General features: G+C 41.8%; 1 protein-coding gene across 1 annotated transcript; it reads right to left on the bottom strand.

Moving 5' to 3' along the window:
- Window positions 1–795: 795 nt before the first annotated feature.
- aars1 (alanyl-tRNA synthetase 1) lies at window positions 796–19,036 on the bottom strand. Its single transcript, XM_037766815.1, has 20 exons — window positions 18,890–19,036; window positions 15,618–15,775; window positions 15,273–15,461; window positions 14,240–14,385; window positions 12,923–13,114; window positions 11,255–11,399; window positions 10,896–11,041; window positions 10,640–10,748; window positions 9,449–9,599; window positions 8,584–8,708; window positions 7,826–7,970; window positions 6,723–6,901; window positions 6,044–6,157; window positions 5,660–5,866; window positions 5,242–5,426; window positions 4,085–4,193; window positions 3,400–3,513; window positions 3,110–3,316; window positions 2,575–2,688; window positions 796–2,051 (listed from the first exon to the last, which is right to left on the bottom strand). Exons 2-20 carry the CDS (start codon window positions 15,759–15,761, stop codon window positions 1,872–1,874), a joined length of 2,901 nt encoding a protein of 966 aa, XP_037622743.1. The 5' UTR covers window positions 15,762–15,775; window positions 18,890–19,036; the 3' UTR covers window positions 796–1,871.
- Between the last annotated feature and the right edge of the window lie 906 nt (window positions 19,037–19,942).

Here is a 19,942-nt window from a genome sequence, read left to right as displayed (position 1 = left end):
TTAAATGTAACATTTAAATTGTAGATATCTGACATGGGAGTTCTTCCTGGTAAGAATTATATTGCAGATATCCAGAATGTTCATTCTAGATATCTCAAATTGAAAGCTCCTATACACATGAATGGCAAAATTGTCCTGGGAAGAATGACGTTGTGGATATCTGAAATGTTCTTTTTGACTAGGAAGAATTGAATTACGGATATCTACAATACATCAAGTCTAGCTATTAAATATTAAAATGGACACTTATAATTTCTAAGGATTTAAAGATATCTTAAATTGAACTTTGACTAGGATAAATAAAGTTTTAGATATCTTGATATACAATTTCTTCTAGTAAGAATGTCACTGTGGATATCTTTAATTACCATTCTGACTAGCGAGAAAATTTGAATATTGTACTTAGTGCAGGATATGTAAATAACTGTTTGCTATCAAGTTCAACATATCAACTTAAAAAGGTGCTAATATGTCTTTTGCGTATACAGCTTGTTTCTACTGCCCCCAAGTGGCCAAAAATTGCAATGTTATTCCAGGTTAGGAATAATTTACCAATCCTGCTACTATGGGGGAAATTTCAGGCCTGAACGAGGAACACAATTTTTACTCTCTTTAAACCAACACTGTTATTAATAGATGCTTCTAGAACTTGCTAATAAATTTGTACCTCAATCATTTTTGTTCAGTGATCCACATCTAATGATCGGTCTAACCTTGAGTCTGTACTTTCCTCCCTTAAATGTATCACCAATATAAAACATATAACACACATTTGAAAGGAACAAGGTAGACGTGTGGCATTTATCTTTTGGATTTATTTCATCCACATGACGTGACACTTCTGACATGGAACGGCTACAATGATAAAAGACACGTTCAACATTCTGCATTCAATCGATATCAAATGTCAGCGAAATTAAGTTACACGGATTAATTATTGGACACGTTCATGATCATTTATACAGTTAATGAATTATTCTTTTGCTAAATTAAACCCATTGACTTGTTACACGTCAGATGATGGCTTGTTAGTCGAAAAGCAAGACTATGATACAGCTAGCGCGTGTGCAACTCAGGCTCAGGCTGTCACTCACACAGACGGACGGAGCCACTGTTCAGAGATCAGATCGAAAGCCTTCAGCCCACAAAGGACGTACGGTGGCTAAATCATTTAAGAGCTGGGCTGACTTTTCCCTTTTCTTCCCCGAGGCTGAGCTTAAGTGGTACGGGAAGCCAAAAGATTGAAGTTGTTGCACTTTGAAGAAGCCTTGAACAAGCGGGGGAGACTGCTTTTCGGGGTTGTATTTAAATAAACAGGGCTACAGTGAGATGAGACACAAACACAGAGGCAGTATGGAAATTTATCAAGAGCTAACTGTAGTGTCCACACGAGGTGGAGTTTAAGTCGCTTCATCTGAGCTGTGCAGTATTTGCCGGAGGACAAATTAATCAAAAAGTACATCCCGTTTCCTCTGTCACGAGCATGCAATAATGAAGTGGACGCACTAAAATTAAATTTCTCAAATCATCTGCCGTCCTCTGGATGAGAGGATGTTGCCATATATTCAAGCAATTTCCACAGAGATGAATTTTTACTGGGACAAGTCAGCAATCAGTCCTAATAAATATATGAGTGGCTCAGTTACTGCTGGCTGAGTGTCAGTGGTCATCTGTCAACATAGTGAGGGAGCAGCCCGGGAGTTTTGTTTGTTTTCTAAACTTTTATGACCCAAAGGGAGAAGAAAAGAGGAGAGGAAATGGACGAAGGAAAGGAGGACGTTTGGTGATTCCTAACTCAGTTAAGACTCGGGGACTCAACCATTACCTTATTTCCTCCTCCTCTCACACACACACACACCCCCTCTCTGCTCTTAGTTCTCTCCCAGTTTAAGCTGTGCAAACTGGTTGGCCATCTGCAGCGCCTCCTGCAGGCACTGCGTGTTCTTCCCCGTGGCCTGGGCAGACATGTCCTTGCCGCCTCCTTTGCCGTCCAGCAGGGGACACACCTCCTGAACCCACTCGCTGGCCTTCAGGCCGCGGTTGGCCACATCCTGAAGAGAGGAGGGGTGATCAGGGTTTACAAAGAGTATAGAAAGCAAAGAGACAAAACTCCGGTGCTTTTTTAACAGCAGCCGCTAGATGCCGAACTGCCGGCATTTTTGGACTGAAAACGCCAATGAGTCTGTACGCTCATATGACATATCCGGTTCAGCCAGCTTCCTGCTAGCTGTATGCGGCTGTAATAATGGATATACTGGCTGTAATTCATCACTTTTATTATCTTATAATACACCCACGGGCTGTATTCTGTAAGCCTGTACCGTGGTGGATGTATTAACATATTTTGTTTTATTTTTGTACAGCACTTTGTAGACGGACGTTTTACTGGCGTCCGGTAGTCGCTTTCAGTCCAAAATGGCGGAGGCATAGCTTTACTGCTGGGCGCTGATGTAGCAATGGAACGAACAATTGATTTTTCACTTCTTAACAATATATGTTCTTTGGGGTAAAATCCGTTTTAAGAGGTGGCACTGAACGCACAGCGCACTGCACGAATAAATGTTGGCACGTTACCTGTGGGACTTGACACAGGCAGGTGATCTTGCCGGCGTCGTGGTCAACAGTGAAGAGCATCGCAGCGGTCTGAGGAGAGTGCGTCTTCAGCAGCTTCAGTGACTCGTTCAGTGCCTGAGAGAGGATGAGGAGAAAAAAAGTGAGAGATGGAAAAAAGGAGGGGAAGAGCAGAAACAGGGAGGGGAGAAAGAAAGTCTCCTCATCAGCAACTATTGATGTGTCAAGGTCAGAACTAATGGGCCACAGAGCTGATTTGGTCCCATGGCAATAACAATGAGATAAGCAGTACTGCAGAGATAAAATGGATTTTAATACTGTTTGTACTTTTCATTTATTTTTGTGTGCGATGCTGATGTAGTCGTGGGGTTTGGATTACAGATTTCCTCCTGCATGTGTATGTAGGGTCTTCTTTTACAAGGACATAGTTTGTTTTGGGCTGATAAGTCAATACAGAGAGCGCACACACACAAAGAAAAGGTAGAAATGGCTTCGTACGAATTCAGTGACATCCTTTCAGTCTATTTTTCACTCTCACCTTAGCTGAGGCTCCTGTCTCCATCTCCATGACGAGCAGCGGTTGGTTGGGGCTGCTTTCCATCACCTCCTTGGTCTTTTCCAGGACTCTCTTCTGGATGTCAGCCTTGTAGTTGCGGTCCAAGTCATCCATGGTCTTCTTCAGGCCCTTCAGGGATTCCCTCATCTCGTCCTTCTTCCACTGGGAGATCATTGCTGTGCCTATCAACTGCGGAGAGGACGGACATGTTGATACCACGGCACAGAGTTCTGTTGGGATGTTCTTTGGAGCAGAAAAATAATGGCATTTACCTCTGTCATGTCGGCGATGTCTTTCTGAGTGTCCTTGTTCGGGTCCGTCTGCTTCTTCACCTTGTCTCCCAGTTCGGACAAAGACTGGAGCAGGGAAACAGCTTTCCTCTGGGCCTGATGAATGTGAATGAGACGCAAAGGCGTGAGCGGTGGTCAGGAGCGAGACACGGGCAAAGGAAAAAAAAAAATGGAGGAAGAAAGAAAAAGAAACAGAGCAGTGGTAGCAAGAAGGAAGAGGAAAAGATAAAGAGGAGGATCAAACAGCAGTTGTTGTCTAAAAATAGGAAAGATTAATTTGTCCTCGGGGCCTAGAGAGAGGGGGGGAAAAATGCAAAAATGCTCCCTTCTAGCTTCAAGATCACCATAAGTCAAAAACAAGCTTCATTAAAGTTTCATCACCGGGGTGTGTTTTCTCACCAGGGACCCAAATAAGACATGTAGTCCCTCGGCCTGACACATTTTCATTTAGTTCGCTTTTTCTGTTATGAGCCGCAAGAAAATCATGGCGACTATTTGACCATCAACCCGCTACAACAAGTAATCATTTCATGTATTAAATGTATTTCTTTAAAATGTTGGTGGAGTTTGTAACATGAGCATAATGCTGGGAGCAAGTGCAGGAGTGTGTGTGTGTGTGTGTGTGTGTGTGTGTGTGTGTGTGTCTGTGTTTGAGTTGTGTCCTGACCTTCTGGGCCTCTGTTCCTGTCACAGCAACAATGCGGCGGATGCCCTTAGCGATGGCCTCCTCAGAGACGATGACAAACGGCGCGGCGTGACCCGAGTTCTGCAGATGGCTGCGGATAACAGAAACCAAACAGCACATTACCAACAGCGTTACACAACTGTGGGAGGAGAAGGAGAGCGGTGAGAAGGGAGAGAAAACATTACAAAACCAAAGCAGCAGGAACAAGGGGGTGCTTTGATGTGGCTGCGAATTAAAGCAACATCAAGAAGCACAACAACAGTTTACTACAGTGGGATATTTTAAAACCTGAAGCGGCATGAGGTGGTGGGACATGCAAGACATATGCAACATAAAATAGAGCTTGGAAATCAGTTTGAACTGCGACAGAAAACAAATGAAATGGAGAGTCTCGCTATAATCTATAGATTGGGAGCGGGGACGTCTCGGCATTCAGGTGAATTTTACAGCCAGGAGCAGACACTGTAAAAGTCAGTGCAGCAAGTCTAATCGCTGGATTGAGCTCTACAAAATGTTCTGCGCAGGGACACGGCACGTCTCGCCGTAAAAACCCACAAATCCAATTAATGGTTTCCACTTTACACACTGCCACTGGGCAGGTCTGACACTTCTGAAAACTGTCAGCTTCATGCAGATGCAGACATTTATTCAGAGAGACGACTCCACTGCTCCAAGTTGATGTGCGAACATGCAGCGTAATTACCAGCTGCACTTCAGATGTAACGGTGAACACACAATCAAAGCAGAAGCTCATGTAACAAAAAGTGATAACAGGATTAAATGTCTGCAAATGTGTTTTTGTTCTGCTACTTTACCAATTTTCAAGCACATTTATGAAACTTTATAGAAAACCATTCAACAAACACTATAATTATGTGTGACGACACACAGTTATGGAGCATGTGGACATGGCACTTTGTGGTTTAACTGCTGATAGAATTACCAAGATTTCAGTTCATCAAAAGGGAAACGTTCTCCACATTAGTTTTGTTTGCCACTTATTTTTTTTTTCAGAACCAACATAGTGAAGTTAAGCGGACTAAGATGCTGGCTATATGTGCACCCTGACAGGCTGGTTTGATTCCCCTGTCACAAGTCAGCAGAAGTGCGTGAGAAATGAAATAAAGCATCGCACTCACGTTCCACCACAAAACTCAATGGAGGTGAGAGAACCAGCGGTGCTCTCTGGGTTCTCCAGCAGCGTCTCCACGGGGATACCGATGGACACGACTCGGACGGGGTCGGGGTAGGTCTCATCGAACACAGCACGAAGGCCCTGAATGGCCTTGGCTTTTGCTAGCGGGGCATCCAGGGCGTACACACCCTGGAAAGAGCAAAGTGGGGGAGAGAAAGCACCGTCAACTGATGGTTTAGATAATATTCACAATTATTACAGCATGAGAAACTTTAAATCAGGATCGAAGATTGGTACAAACCCTGTTTTATCTCTTCATGAAAATCATTCAGAGTATATAAAAGGCAACATTTTCTTGCCCCTTCTGTCAACATGAACCGCTACCTGGTGTGTGAGTGTTTGATGCGTACTCTCCCACTGACCTTAGCTTCTTTTATCATAGCACAAGCGATCTCCTCAGTCCGGCGGACCTCCCCCGTGCTCAGGGCACCTTTGGCAGTGAAGTCAAATCGCAGGCGGTCGGGGGCGACCAGCGAGCCCCTCTGATCTGCCTCCCCCAAAACTCCCCGTAGGGCGAAGTTCAAGATGTGTGTGGCGGTGTGGTTGCTCATGATGGGCCTACGACGAGCCTGGAAAGAGAATATGAACGGAGAGATGTCAGATAAACAAATCAGAGGCAATAAACAGACGGAACCGCGGAAAAAGATCCGTCGCAAACTTATTTTTATGCCATTTAACTGGCTGATAATGAACAAAATCATGTATGTATGCAACTTCTTCAAATCCTGCACACTGTATGTTCTCACCTCATCGACGCGTAAGGTAACACGGTCTCCGACCTTCAGAACGCCATAGACCGTCCCAATATGGAGAACGTAACCTCCTCGAACCTGCGTATTCTTCACGGTGAACTCCATCCGCTGCGAAGACAGGAAAGAAAGACAGAGACACAGAATTGCTGGACGTGTTTTTGTTCTGCAGGAAACACTGGAAAACGGGTGGAAAAAATGCCAAATGCTGTTAGTTTAGTTGGAAAGCTGGTGTTTGTGCTCACGCTTCAAAGTTTTTGAAGTGTTTTAAGAAATGGTGTCTGATGCGGAAGAGAAATTAAGACTAAGAAGAGGTTCCTTTAGCGTGTCTTCACATCCTCAGCAAGAATGAGTATTATCAATCATATCAAGACAAGGAACAAATTACTGACATTTGAATGGATTTTTTTTGACTGATTGTCTTCTGCAAACTGTGATATGAATGTATAAATGAATGAAACCTGAGTTTTTGTTTTTACCTGCAGTGTGACCACTATGTAGTTTGGGGGAAAAAAAGCAATGCACCAACTCTGAAAACTACTCTAATGAGGGCTTTTTAATACCGCTGTTTTTACAAAACACTCTCAAACAGCATCAGTGGAGCTCATTACAAACCACTAAGAAGCACATGCATCCACTTTTTTGTTTTCATCATCTTTATTTCTGTTGCACTTACATCCTCCGTGCTGTCGTCCTCTCGAACCATGTAGCCCTCGTCAAATGTCTGTCCGCCCTGCTCGGCGTAGAAGGACGTCTGGTCCAGCAGCACGCCGCACTCCTGACCCGTGGTCACGCTGTCACAGAAGGCACGGTCACGGCGCAGGGCCAGCACGGTGGCTGAGGGCTGCTCGAACTCTAGACACGCAAGCAGGTTGAGAGTTAGTGTGTGAATGTCCTGAAAATACGACCGTACAACTGAACTTAAAGGGATAGTTTGTATTTTTTTAAGTGGGGTTGCATGAGGTACTTATCCATAGTCAGTGTTATTACCTACAGTCGATGGCGGTTGGCACACCCCCAGTTTGTAAAAAGTACAAGCAGGGGAGCAAAGCAATGTACTGCTGTGGACGGGGCTGGCAGCAAATGTTTTAGCCACCTAAAAATATAATCAATATCAGTTTAAGTGTACGCTATATTTACAATATTTTCACTGCTGTACCTTGCCATCTGAAGCCGTTATATCCATTTCTGCGCTCCTCAAAGCCACCAGACTCCATTGACAAAAACATTAATTTTTCCTCACAGAACACGGGAGCTGCAGGTCTACCACTGCCTGGATAAGTTAGTTTGTTTGTGTTATTGTGTGACTTTGGTGAATCCAAACTAACCCTTTAATACACCAAAGTCACACTGACACAAGCAAACTAACTAATCCAGGCAATGGTAGTGGTGTTCTGCGAAGTAAAATTACTGTTTTTGTCAATGGAGTCTGGTGGCTTTGAACAGAGCATAAATAACGGCTTCAGTTCCTTGTTGTAAAGGGCTGTCTGACGACAAGTAAAGCAGTTTAAAATTTTCTAAATATTGCGTAAACTTAAATATCGATATTTTTAGGTGGGCCTTTCTTTTAGTTGGCTAAAATATGTTTTGCTGCTGCCCCCGTTCACATTGCTTTGCTCCCGTGCCGGTACTCCTGTATGCTTCTCCAAACTGGGGAAGTGCTGACCGCCGTCTCCTCAAGGTAATACACTTACTATGTTTAAGTACCTCATACAACCCCACTTAAAAACACCCAAACTATCCCTTTAAGGTCTGCTTGTGAGAATGCAAATCACTAACTGTAGTTGCCGTTTTCCTCAGAGGTGTATTTGTATTTGCAAGAGTCATCTGTGGCAGGTGTGTTCTTGTTTCTCAGCTCTTCGATGGCGTAGATGTCCAACATGATGTGGTCCACGTCTCCTGCACCCTTACCCTGGGATTTCAACTACACACACAAAATTGTGTTGTTCAGTTATAAAACACAAAATCTACAACACTTAACTTGACACTTAAATACACCACGTGATGAGTTCAGTGGACTCAAACTTGGAAACCTTTTAAAAGAGATATTGGTGAGACTTTCGTTGTAAAAGTGACATCTACAGCATTATTGATAACTAAAGCAAATCATAGCTGTTTTTTATAACAAAAAAACAAGCTTTACAAGTTTGAACTTACTGTAAGGCTATTGTATTGGGTGTATATAATAAACTCAGTGTACATGGCAGGATAAGGAGGACATATAGAAGTGTTGGACAGCAGTCTGAGGCTGCAGTGAACTAGAAAAGAGATCAATCTTTTTGCAAAATCAAACAAGGGATTAGCACAGGGCTGTAAAGTAAATGAAGGTTTATTTAAACAGCAGGTGCACAGCTCCTGATTCTGACTTACAGTGCAATACTGGAGAACGCTGATGCGAGGCGAAATAGAGTGCACCCACGGGGGTGGACACAAAAGACTGCTCAGTGGAGTTTCCCCTCACAGAGCAGTCAAGGCCAAATTCAAAACAATCTGTAAATATCAGAAGGTTTCCTCCACCCGTCCTTCCATCTCCTCACCTGTGCTGCCTTCTTCTCCTCTTCGAAGGCGGCGACGTCCACTAACATGCCTTTCTCCTCTGCGATGAGGGAGGTCAGGTCCAGAGGGAAGCCGTATGTGTCGTACAACAGCCATGCTGTGTCACCTGGACGCACAGACGGAGAGGGAGGAAAAAAAAAAAGCTGCTTGATATGCGGGAGAGGTGTCGGTCGGAAGCAACAGCGCTCAAAGACTCCTTGAGTCAAACAATAAACATGTTATTCCTACAAAATAATGCAGTCATCATTTCGATCAATCAGCGAGAAGTTAGATGTGAAAAGCACAAAGTTTCAAGTGCGTCAGTAACGTCTTGTTTTGTCCACGAATTATGCCAACTCCTTGGCACACAGGTTAAATACATTCAAAAATCCTGAGGTAGACAACAATCTGTCTTTACAGTGTGAAAGATCTAATTGTAGTCCCTTTCCTTTAGCCAATATGAGTGTTTTTAAATATTGAATAAGAAAGATTTCAGGCATCATGCATGGTCAGACAGATGGATAGAATGAAGGAAGAGAGACCGATCCATAATGACAACAAACACATTCTTATTGGATTAAAAGAAAAAAAACAGAGCAATGGAGGGAGTAAAGGAAGGAGAGAGCAAAGAGAGAAAGTGACGGGTGGTGAGGAGAGATATGAGGTATAGAAAGGATTAAAGCAAGCGGATGATTGACAGAAACAAAAGTGGTGCACTGAACCTGTTAAAATTATATTTATGTTTCAACAGATTATTTCAACACATATCTTACAATAAAGCTAAGCTCTTAACACTAAAACCATCAGCATATGACACGCAACGTGTGCACATGCAAGTGGTAATGCTTCTCTGTAACCTTGTCTCACCTGGAATGGTCTTGATCTCTCCCAGACTGATGATCTTCCTGTCAAGGATACGGCGTCCCCTGCTGAGGGTTTTGAGGAACTGCACCTCCTCCTCATTAATAATGTCCTTCACAATTTCTGGGTCTTTCTTCAACTCCGGGAAGGCATTGCCCTGGAGAATGAGAGTGAAAGAAGATGGGGATCGAAGACAGGGCGAGAGAGGGATGGAGAGGGAGAAGCAGAAAGATGAGATGGGAGAGTAGAAGAGATAAAAGAGGGAATGTAGAGAGAAGGTCACCATTTATAGTCATGAACTGGATGTTAGAAGTTACTATTGTGTTAAATATGGGGCCGTCCATCGATCAAAATTTTTTAATCACGATTAATCTCATGATTGTCCATAGTTAATTGTGATTAACTGCAAACTAATCGCACATTTTTCTCTCTTTTCTTCTGTTCAAAATGTACCTTAAAAGGAGATTTTGTCAAGTATTTAATATTCTCATCAACATGGGAGTGGGCAAATATGATTGCTTTAAGCAAATATATGTATATATTTATTATCGGAAATCAATTAATGACACAAAACCATGACAAATATTATCCAGAAACCCTCACAGGTACTGCATTTAGCATAAAAATTATGCTCAAATCAAAACATGGCAAACTGCAGCCCAACAGGCAACAACAGCTGTCAGTGTGTCAGTGTGTTGACTTGACTATGACTTGCCCCAAACTGCATGTGATCATCATAAAGTGGGCATGTCTGTAAAGGGGAGACTCGTGGGTACCCATAGAACCCGATTTCATTCACATATCTTGAGGTGAGAGGTCAAGGGACCCCTTTGAAAATGGTCATGCCAGTTTTTCCTTGCCAAAATGTAGTGCAAGTTTGGAGCGTTATCTAACCTCCTTGCCGACAGGCTAGTATGACATGGTTGGTGTCAATGAATTCCTTAGGTTGTTTTAGTTTCATATGATGCCAGTATCTTCACTCTAGCTTTAAAACTGAGCCCGAATTTGAGAACGAATTTGCGTTAACGTGTTAACTTTGACAGCCCTAATCCGTACTAACCTTTTGTCCACTTTAATAGTTCAAACTTGTAGAAACACCCGCTGAGGTCGTCACAAGTTAAAAAAAGTCCGCTCCTCTAAAGTTGATATGTGTCAAAGTCCATTTTGAATAAAAAAAGTGAAGGAAGAAATTCTCACCAGGGATTCGACCACCACATCCACCAGAGAGGCAAAAAAGCCTTTCTGAGCTCCCAACTTCTCGTGGGAATAACGGACTGCGCGACGCAGGATCCTCCTCAACACGTAGCTGAACATGACGGAAACAACACAGCGATACAATGAAGTGCTAAAAATGAACTGCAAAACATAGCCACTGCTGAAATCTTGTGTAGTTTTACAGTGTTAGCGTCTTCAATTTCCTCATTTGTTTTGCTCTGCAATGTTCATGTCTCACCCTCTTCCTGTGTTGTCGGGCCGGCCGCCATCTGATAGGGCGATGGTGATGGTGCGGGCATGGTCAGCAATCACACGGTAGGCCATGTCAACACCGTCAGTATCCTCTGCACCTACTTTACCAGTGTAAGGTCGAGCACCTGTACCCTGAAACAAACACAAATTATGCTTTAACTGCATATTACATCAGCGGTTTCCAGCCTTTTTTTTCTCTGATGTATGACCACAGCCCGTCATCAACACCCCTCGTCACGTTCCGAATGTGTTCAACTGGGTAACCAGATTAAATTAGCATTATCTGGCAAGTGAGGTTTTTCGGACACTTACATTCAGTTACACAAATCTGGGTCATTTCATTACCTTCTGAATGGCTTCAAAGTACGGGATGAAGAGGTCAGTGTCGTAGTTGGACATCTTGTTCTGCAGTATGGACACCAGGCGCTCCAGGCCCATCCCTGTGTCAATGCTCTTCTTAGGCAGGGGCTTCAGCTCAGTCTCGGACTCTCTGAGCAGGGTGGAACGACAAACAATAGTTACAAACACGGATTCACTGATCAGGAGAGCAGGGAGAGCACACAGGTTTGTATTACTGTGTGCACTTGTTTAAGGAGGATCGTCCAGTTTTGTCCAGCTCACGTGGAACTTTGGATTATTTTGGATGAGAGCAATTATTCTCCTTTTCTGTCCTGTGTCTTCTGTCATGCAAGTACACGCATTTAAAAACCCTTTTCAGAAACAAGATTATGGGTTTACACGGCCAAGTAATCAGATTTCCTCAGCAGAAACCTACTTGTCCCTTGACATGAAATAGGTCAACCGTTGAGATGGATATTTATAAAACCAGATCACATGTAAACAACTGTACATTGAAGAGCCGTGGAGAGATGGTGTGTACATTTGATTCAGTAGATGCACTACATATTGTACATAACACATGACAATAAAAGGTGTGTCCAAATCTCAACAACACCTGACATTTTATGGTTACGTTTATGTTTAGGTGTGCTGCTGTCACAAAGCTTGTGAACATTCTTTATATAACCCACTGCACTGGTTACAAGCCTCGACTGAAACAGACCACAAAGCCATGAGGTGTTAGCATGAAGGTTTTATTTTAGAACAACTGTAAATAATCTATGTGCTGATGTGTGAATAATTGCACCAGTTTGACCTGAAAACCTGTGTTGGGAAAACCACACTGAACTGAAAATGGATAAGCCACTTTGTTTATTCTGAAAAAGCATTGTTTGGTCCACATATCAATAGAAATAAAGGTGCAGGTCTATACTATCATGTCCCTGAGAGCTCAAGGCATTGCAAATTAAGAAAATACGTGCAAATAGAGACAAAACAAGCAAAAGAAGAAACATCTTAATCAATTTGACCGCATTTAGAAAAACTGCAAGAAGCTCAAAACACAACTGAAACTGTTTCCAGGAGACACTAAAAAGTGATGCACACGGATGATGATCGCATGACTCAGATATTATAATAATAAGCAAAAGGCTAACGCTACGTTAACAGCAGACATCTGCAATAATATCTGAATCATCACAATGTTAAAATAAGCAAAAAGACCCTAACATTTTAGGTGATTTTCCAACAACACTGATGGATAGCCGACCAGCCGCGTGCATCACTTTTTAGTGTCCCCGTTGTGTTGTGCGATTCTTGCAGCGCATTTGTGTGTTTGCAGCACTTATTTCTAAATGTTGCGCATGAGTTGCCAAAGCAAAGATGCTTCTTAATTTATTGTGTCTATTTGACATTTGCATCTGTAAGGTTCTTTTCATAATGTTGTCAGACATTTAGAAACAAGCACTTTAAGTGGACATACATTGACGGTGAGGAATTGCCCCGAAGGATTACATTGCAGCCCGTTTAGCAGCGTTATCCCTCAATACTGGACCAATTTAAAAAAATATTGTCCCCATTAGTCCCTTAGACACAAAAACATGAGGACATAGGGTCCAGGTTGAAAATCTTTTAACATACTCTGATCAGTGTCTGTGTGTGCGAGTCCGTTACCTGTTGAACTGGATGAACACCAGGTTCCAGACCTCCAGCACATTGGGATCGTCCATGTTCACCAGGTGAGAGGCATCCCTCCCTCCGATGCGGTCGAAGTGGATCTCACTGCAGGGACCGCAGGGGCCGGTGTCTCCCATCTCCCAGAAGTTATCCTTCATGCTGCCTGGCAGGACGCGAGCCTCGTCCAACCTGAGAGAAACACAGGATTTAAATAAATCCACTCTCTTAATAGGTCAAAATTAAGGTGTGTGATAATTAGGACATAAGGGCAAAGTGTGAAAGCCTACCCTCTGTGAGCACTATAAATATTTTTTTTTCTCTGGGTGCCTTTTCTGTTCTTCAATAATTTTATTTGAGTTATATATGATGTGAATATTCACCCATTGATACCGTCATAAACTGCCTGATTATGAAAATGTATTACATGGCAGTCACAAAAGGAAGAAAGATACAAGATATAAATGATATAATGAAGATAAATAAAGTATATCTGTGCTGACAATTGTGAGGTAAATATGCTGCCCCGTTTAATATGTTTTAACATACTCTCATCAGTGTGTGTGTGTGTAAGACAAGACGTTTGAGTAACTGTCGAGGCCAGTCTGAGCGCCAACATTCACATTGTGTCGTTACAAATACAAAAGAAAGAAATCAGACAATTAGAAATCAGAAAAAGCAACGCTTTTTTATAGAGCTGCTTTATGTGTTTGTATGTAAACAGAGATGTTGAAGGGAGTAAAGAATGAAACAAGCATCAAAGAAAAGCCAACAGAAAAAAGAGGGGGAAGCATCATAGAAATGCTGATGCCAAGTGGGAAAAAATTCAACTGAAAGTTTTGAATAAATAATTAAATAAATGGTAGATAACAGCACTGTTGAATCAGCAAAGGGGGGGGGATGTTTCATGTATTAGGACATGAAAAGATACAATGATGAGATATGATTTATGGAGAGAGGGAGAGAGAGAGAGAGAGAGAGAGAGAGAGAGAGAGAGAGAGAGAGAGAGAATCTTGTGGGCTGTTGTTGTAGGCTGCAGTGTGGCGGCTCGGTGGGACTTGGGGAGGAGAAGGAAGGCAGATCGCACAACATTGTGCAATTACTTTAAACAGGGGCAGATAGACAGTAACCGCTTTGCAACATTCATGCAGAGACACAATGCAGGATCTGTAAATGATTTGTAGAGGACTTAAGAGGAACTCCCAGGAGATATTGTAGGGGATAAAACAATAATTTGCTCAAAGATGCCCTAAAGCAACAAAAAAAACCTTCATCTGACATGTTCACAAATACATCTCATTTCCAGACTAGGCTCACCCTAGGTCGATCCAGATCTGTTTGCACTCCAGGTCGGGCTCCAGGTCTGCCTCAGCGTGACCCCCGAAGTAGGTGACATACAGACGCTCTATGGGAATACCAAACTCCTGGGTCAGTAGCTCCAAGGCCATCTTACAGGCCAGGTGCTGCAGAATGAGACGAGACAGAGAGGACAACAACCCAGAAGGGTAAGAGAGAGAAACTCAACAGCAGCACACATCTGCATTGGAGGCCAAAGTGGGGTTAAAAAACAGATCCACATAACAATCTTAAGTTGTTGTCAGTGTTCATAATTTAAAGAGGACCTATTATGCTTAATTTCAGGTGCATACTTGTATTTGGGGTTTCTACTAGAACATGTTTACATGCTTTAATGTTCAAAAAACACTTTTCGCATACCGGCTGTGCTGCAGCACCTCTTTTCCTGGGAAAAAGGAACTCGACGTGGCCTAGAATATGCAGTTTTAGGTATGTTTTTTTTTCAATGGATTTGTGACCCCAGAAGTATTTGAATTGTAAAATCTCCTAACACCAGTAACATTCTGTATCAATTCAGTAGAAAGAAACTTTAGACCAGATTTTACTCACAAAACCACACACTCTGATTATCGCGCTTTCTGCATATCATTACCACTTTATCTTCATGTTAAAATGAAGGGCAATGCAGCAGATAAAGTTGTAACTAGAGCTAGACCAATAAGTCTGCCAGACTGATAGATTGGTCAATATTAGCTTTTTGCAAATATATCAGTATAGGTGTGCATGTTGGCAGATAAGTAGTGAGATATTGCAGTACAGAAATGCCAAACTAGGTTTGAGGTTATTTAGAAACAGAGTGCTTAATATCGTAGTCACAATTTTTACAAAAAAATAAAAAAAATCGAAGAGATCTGTATCAAGATTATTGTTTATGTTATGTGTTTGTTCTTCTATATCTTCTTTATCATTATCGAATATCGGTATCTGTCTCAAAAATCCAATATCAGTCAGGCGACAAAAAAAGAGACAACTGAAAAGTATAACAGCTTAATACCTTAAAGTAGTCACCAAAGGACCAGGACCCCAGCATCTCGAAGAAGGTGTGGTGGTAGACATCTTTACCCACATCGTCCAGGTCGTTGTGTTTACCTCCTGCGCGGATACACTTCTGGGTGTTGGCGGCACGATGCAGCCTGGCCATGGGGTGGGACGGATCGATGGTGTTGAGGAAGATGGGCTTGAACTGAGAGGAAGGAGTACAATACGTTTGCGAGCTGCGTTCTATGTAAAGTTTCCTACAAGAATCTCAAAAATCATATAAATAAGTGGGTTGCATATAAAAGAGCCATCACGAAAGAGAGAGGCACAGATGTTTGGGAAAACCGTGAGGAGACGATACCTGGTTCATGCCAGCATTGGCGAAAAGCAGCGTGGGGTCGTCCATTGGGATGGTGGCTGACGAGTGGACGTACTTGTGCTCATAGCGGCGGAAGAAGTCAATGAACTTCTCGCGGATTTGAGCTGCACTCAGAGAGGAGTCCATTCTGAATCAGCTGTCTGAACAAAAACACACAACACGAGAAAATGAATACTGTAAACATCAAGCGTGTTTAAATAGGCAGCTCTCTCAGGGGTAGCAGCCTTTTTTAATTCAGCTCCATGTCCAATTAAATTGTTCCACATTGACAACATGAACATTTATATGTAAATTACTAGTACAGCTGACAGCATGGTTATAGAACAACAGAAACCCAGCAGCTGAGCCCAGTCATAGGGCAACAAAGGAAAAATAATAATTTGGTCTGATAAAATAGAACGGTTCTACTAACTGATTAAAAAGTTACTGTGTTTTGAATGTTGAATGTTCAACCTGGTTTAACTTTTCCAGTGAGATATTGGCAACAAACTAACTGGAGTTGAGCTGAACCCCAAAAAATGAACAGGAGCTGAGTGAGTTTCTGTCACAGCGCTCCATGGCATCTGAACGTTACAAGACTTGTCTGCTAAATATCATCATACAGAATACATTTATTTTTGTAAAATGTGTGATCCCTCTCCCGGGCTTTCTAACAAGGTTAACAGCAACACTACAAAACTGCTAATCTCCTATTTCTGTGAAATTATTCAGTTTTCACAGCGAGTTAGACTGCTGTAAAATCCCTTTTGTTGTATGACAGCATAAGGCACCAGTTAAAACCAGTTAAACCAGCTTAGCCTTTTCTGCAAGTCAGCCATTTGCTCCAAGGTTTGAAACTCGTCCCTCGAACACATAATTGGTAGCAGAAACTACCAACACAATCTCTTTTCCAATGAAAGTAGTTTGCAGCACTAGCAACAAAAGTCCCTTAATCTAGCAAAAAAGTTGCCAAGTCGGCGATACTGACAGCCCGTCCCTTCGTCCGTGCCGAATTAAATGATTGGGTGGGCTGATTACAGTCCTGTGACAGCCACAATTACTGGATTTCTTTCTTTTTTTTGCCAGAGCATTTGATTTATTGATTGCTGTTGGGATGTAAAGAGAATTTCAACAAATATAACAAAACATTATTATGACGACGATTACCAACCCCAACTTTAATGGGAGGGATAAAGCTCAGCTTTACTGATTTATTATATAGCAATACATTTAGGGCTGCAATTAATGATTATTTCAGTTTTCAATTAATCTGTCAATAATGTTTCTGATTAATCATTCAATCTATAAAATATGTCATTGTCAAAATAGGCAAAACTAGAATGGCCGCCTCGTGGTTGTATGCCTCCAACCAATCAACCAGTCAAGTTGCAGTTTATAGTCAGGTCTGTTCAAAATGTCATCAATTCATTACATCTGGCACAAACATTCACTTGGACTCAACGATGAAGTGATTCGAATTTGGTGGTCAATTTCACATTAATGTCTAATGGGATAAAATGATGAGATTCCCTCCAGGTGTTCCTGAGATATCACATTCACGAGAATGGGACAGACAGAAAACATAATGCCTCTGGCCATGACTGTCGCCGGCACAGAGCCCATTGCAATTCCCAAAAACCCAAGGTGACATCTTCACATGTCTTGTTAAATACAACCAACAGTCCAAAAGCCAAAGAACCACCGGAGGGAAGCTGGAAACAGCACAACAAACACATTTTTTGCTTAATAAATGACTTGACAATAAATTGATTATCAAAATTATAGGCAATTATTTTCCTGTCAATGAACTAATCTGCAACTTTTTTGCCTATAGGTAAGTCAGTTTGTAAGGGGCGTGTCCTGACAAGCTGTGCTCACAAAAATGTTCTACTCTGTCATTTACATCCAACAAAATGGCCTTTGGCTCTTCTTATAAACCAACTCAGGAATCTTGTGAGGCAGGCGAGGCTTTTCATGCTGCAGGGCCCCGCTGCTATCAACTGAGAACAGATCTGGACCGAGCAGTTTTAGATCCGAATGAGTAATATCATGGTTTTGATTCGGCTTTTGTCGCCATTTTTAAATCCTAAATGCATCCAAACAACAACCTTGAATGCATTCAGGACACCTACTGCTGCAATGGTTGCTCACACTGGAAACAAAGAGTGTAATAATACTGAGTGTAGTTTGGCCAGATGGAGCTGCAGTAGTGTTTAACACTTACAGCTGTGGAAGAAGGCAGGGAATTTTTTTTACTTGCAATTCAGGTGTCTCGTCAAAGCACACGACCCAAAGTAGAGAAATGAATCGCATCCGTTAAGGATTTGAAAGATTTGAATTTAATAAAAATATGGTGGTCTTATAACTCAGCACCATAACTATAGTATCAATGATATCTATAATTAAAAGGCAGCACAGTAGAATTCCCATCACACTTAAACTAGCTGTGCAAAGGAAACCACACAGCTGGTGCCTTCAGCTCTCTGGGGCCAGCAAGCGGACGGAAAACAGCCACCATCCCCATCCTGACTACCAAACCACCCTGTTGGCAACAAGAGAAAGTGGAGACATTGGGGGTGATGGGATGGAAAGTTTCGTCTCAGAAGAACAGACTGTTAGAAAAACTAGAGTGTTAACAACAGGGGTAAATTATGCACTTTAAGGATACAAAAACAAGGATCAACACAATTTGTGTGACAAAACGCTCAGGTGGGTGGTAACCTCTGAAACCAACATCTTTATGTCCACAGAGTCAATGTTAGTCAGTGGAGCAACCCTGTGTTTTGTCTCCAAAGCTTACTGATTTCTTACCTTACCATTTTACCACTGGGGAGAACCACAAAACAGAGACTAAATTTAGGCTTAGTTATATCCACAGCTCTAACATGAAGTCTCAGAGGGGTTAATTTCCTTTCCTCCTGATGACTCAAATCAGTTCTCCCATGTCACCTTTGCACCTCTGCTGTAAACAAGCCCTCAGGAAGCTGTGCCAAAAAATAGGGCCAGTCATGTCAGACATCATGCATCTAAAACTGCTTCTAAAAAAGCCTGAATTCAGCATTATGAGATCATCTGCTGGTTGTAAAACTGCTGTATTGGAGCAGAGGCACTATAGCTAGCTTGACAGGTTAGCAATGTAAATGTTAGCCAGACAGGCTAACATTGCCTCTATACATGTCTGACCTGAGAGAGATAACTCAACTCTAACAGAAAACACACTTTACTGAATGGTACGGTAAGTGTTGTTCATTGTTTATTAAAAGAATAATACTCACAGAAGTCTGTATTCTCGCAGGATGAATCAGGTACTGCTCACCAGACACACTGCTGTAGCCCACGCTGCTCGACCAGAAAGGGAAGCTCAGAGCCGGTGGACACGCCTACGGCAGCCTCCCATTGGTCCGTTCGAACCGGTACGTCAGAAACGTCACTTTCTATTGGACGAGCCTGATGTCAATCATAGCCGAACCCGCCACATCAGAGGCACTGGCTTGGCTGATGCAATGGAAAAGACACTGGTGTCACACTGGATGTTGTTGCTCTGCTTGATGAATAAAGTTCATTAATAAAAAATGTTGTCAGTAATAATTTCGAGTCGTTATAGTTATTAGTTCGGGTGTTTTTTAAGACACCATGAGGATATATCGCCAAATTGTGTGATAATTTGTGATTTTGTGTCATAATATTGATAATTAAATAGCTTATTATTGCAACTGCACTTGAGAGTTTTTTTTATATCACGGATAGGCCTAGTTTGATTCACTGCCACCTGCCACGCAATAATAATGAGCAAGACACCATGAGGATATTCAAGATTCAAGATGTTTATTGTCGTATATACAGGCATATTAAGAACATATAGGCATATTAAGAACATATAGGCATATTAAGGGTATATACAGGCATATTAAGAACATATACAGGCATATTAAGAACATATAGGCATATTAAGGGTATATACAGGCATATTAAGAACATATACAGGCATATTAAGAATATATACAGGCATATTAAGAGTATATACATGCATATTAAGAATATATACATGCATATTAAGAATATATACAGGCATATTAAGAGTATATACAGGCATATTAAGAGTATATACAGGCATATTAAGAACATATAGGCATATTAAGGGTATATACAGGCATATTAAGAATATATACAGGCATATTAAGAATATATACAGGCATATTAAGAGTATATACATGCATATTAAGAATATATACAGGCATATTAAGAGTATATACAGGCATATTAAGAGTATATACAGGCATATTAAGAATATATACAGGCATATTAAGAATATATACAGGCATATTAAG

Source organism: Sebastes umbrosus, chromosome 4 (assembly GCF_015220745.1).
Source record: "Sebastes umbrosus isolate fSebUmb1 chromosome 4, fSebUmb1.pri, whole genome shotgun sequence".
Lineage (NCBI taxonomy): Eukaryota > Metazoa > Chordata > Actinopteri > Perciformes > Sebastidae > Sebastes > Sebastes umbrosus.
Note: the sequence above shows the minus strand (reverse complement) of the source record. Positions and strands in the feature narration are given on the sequence as shown.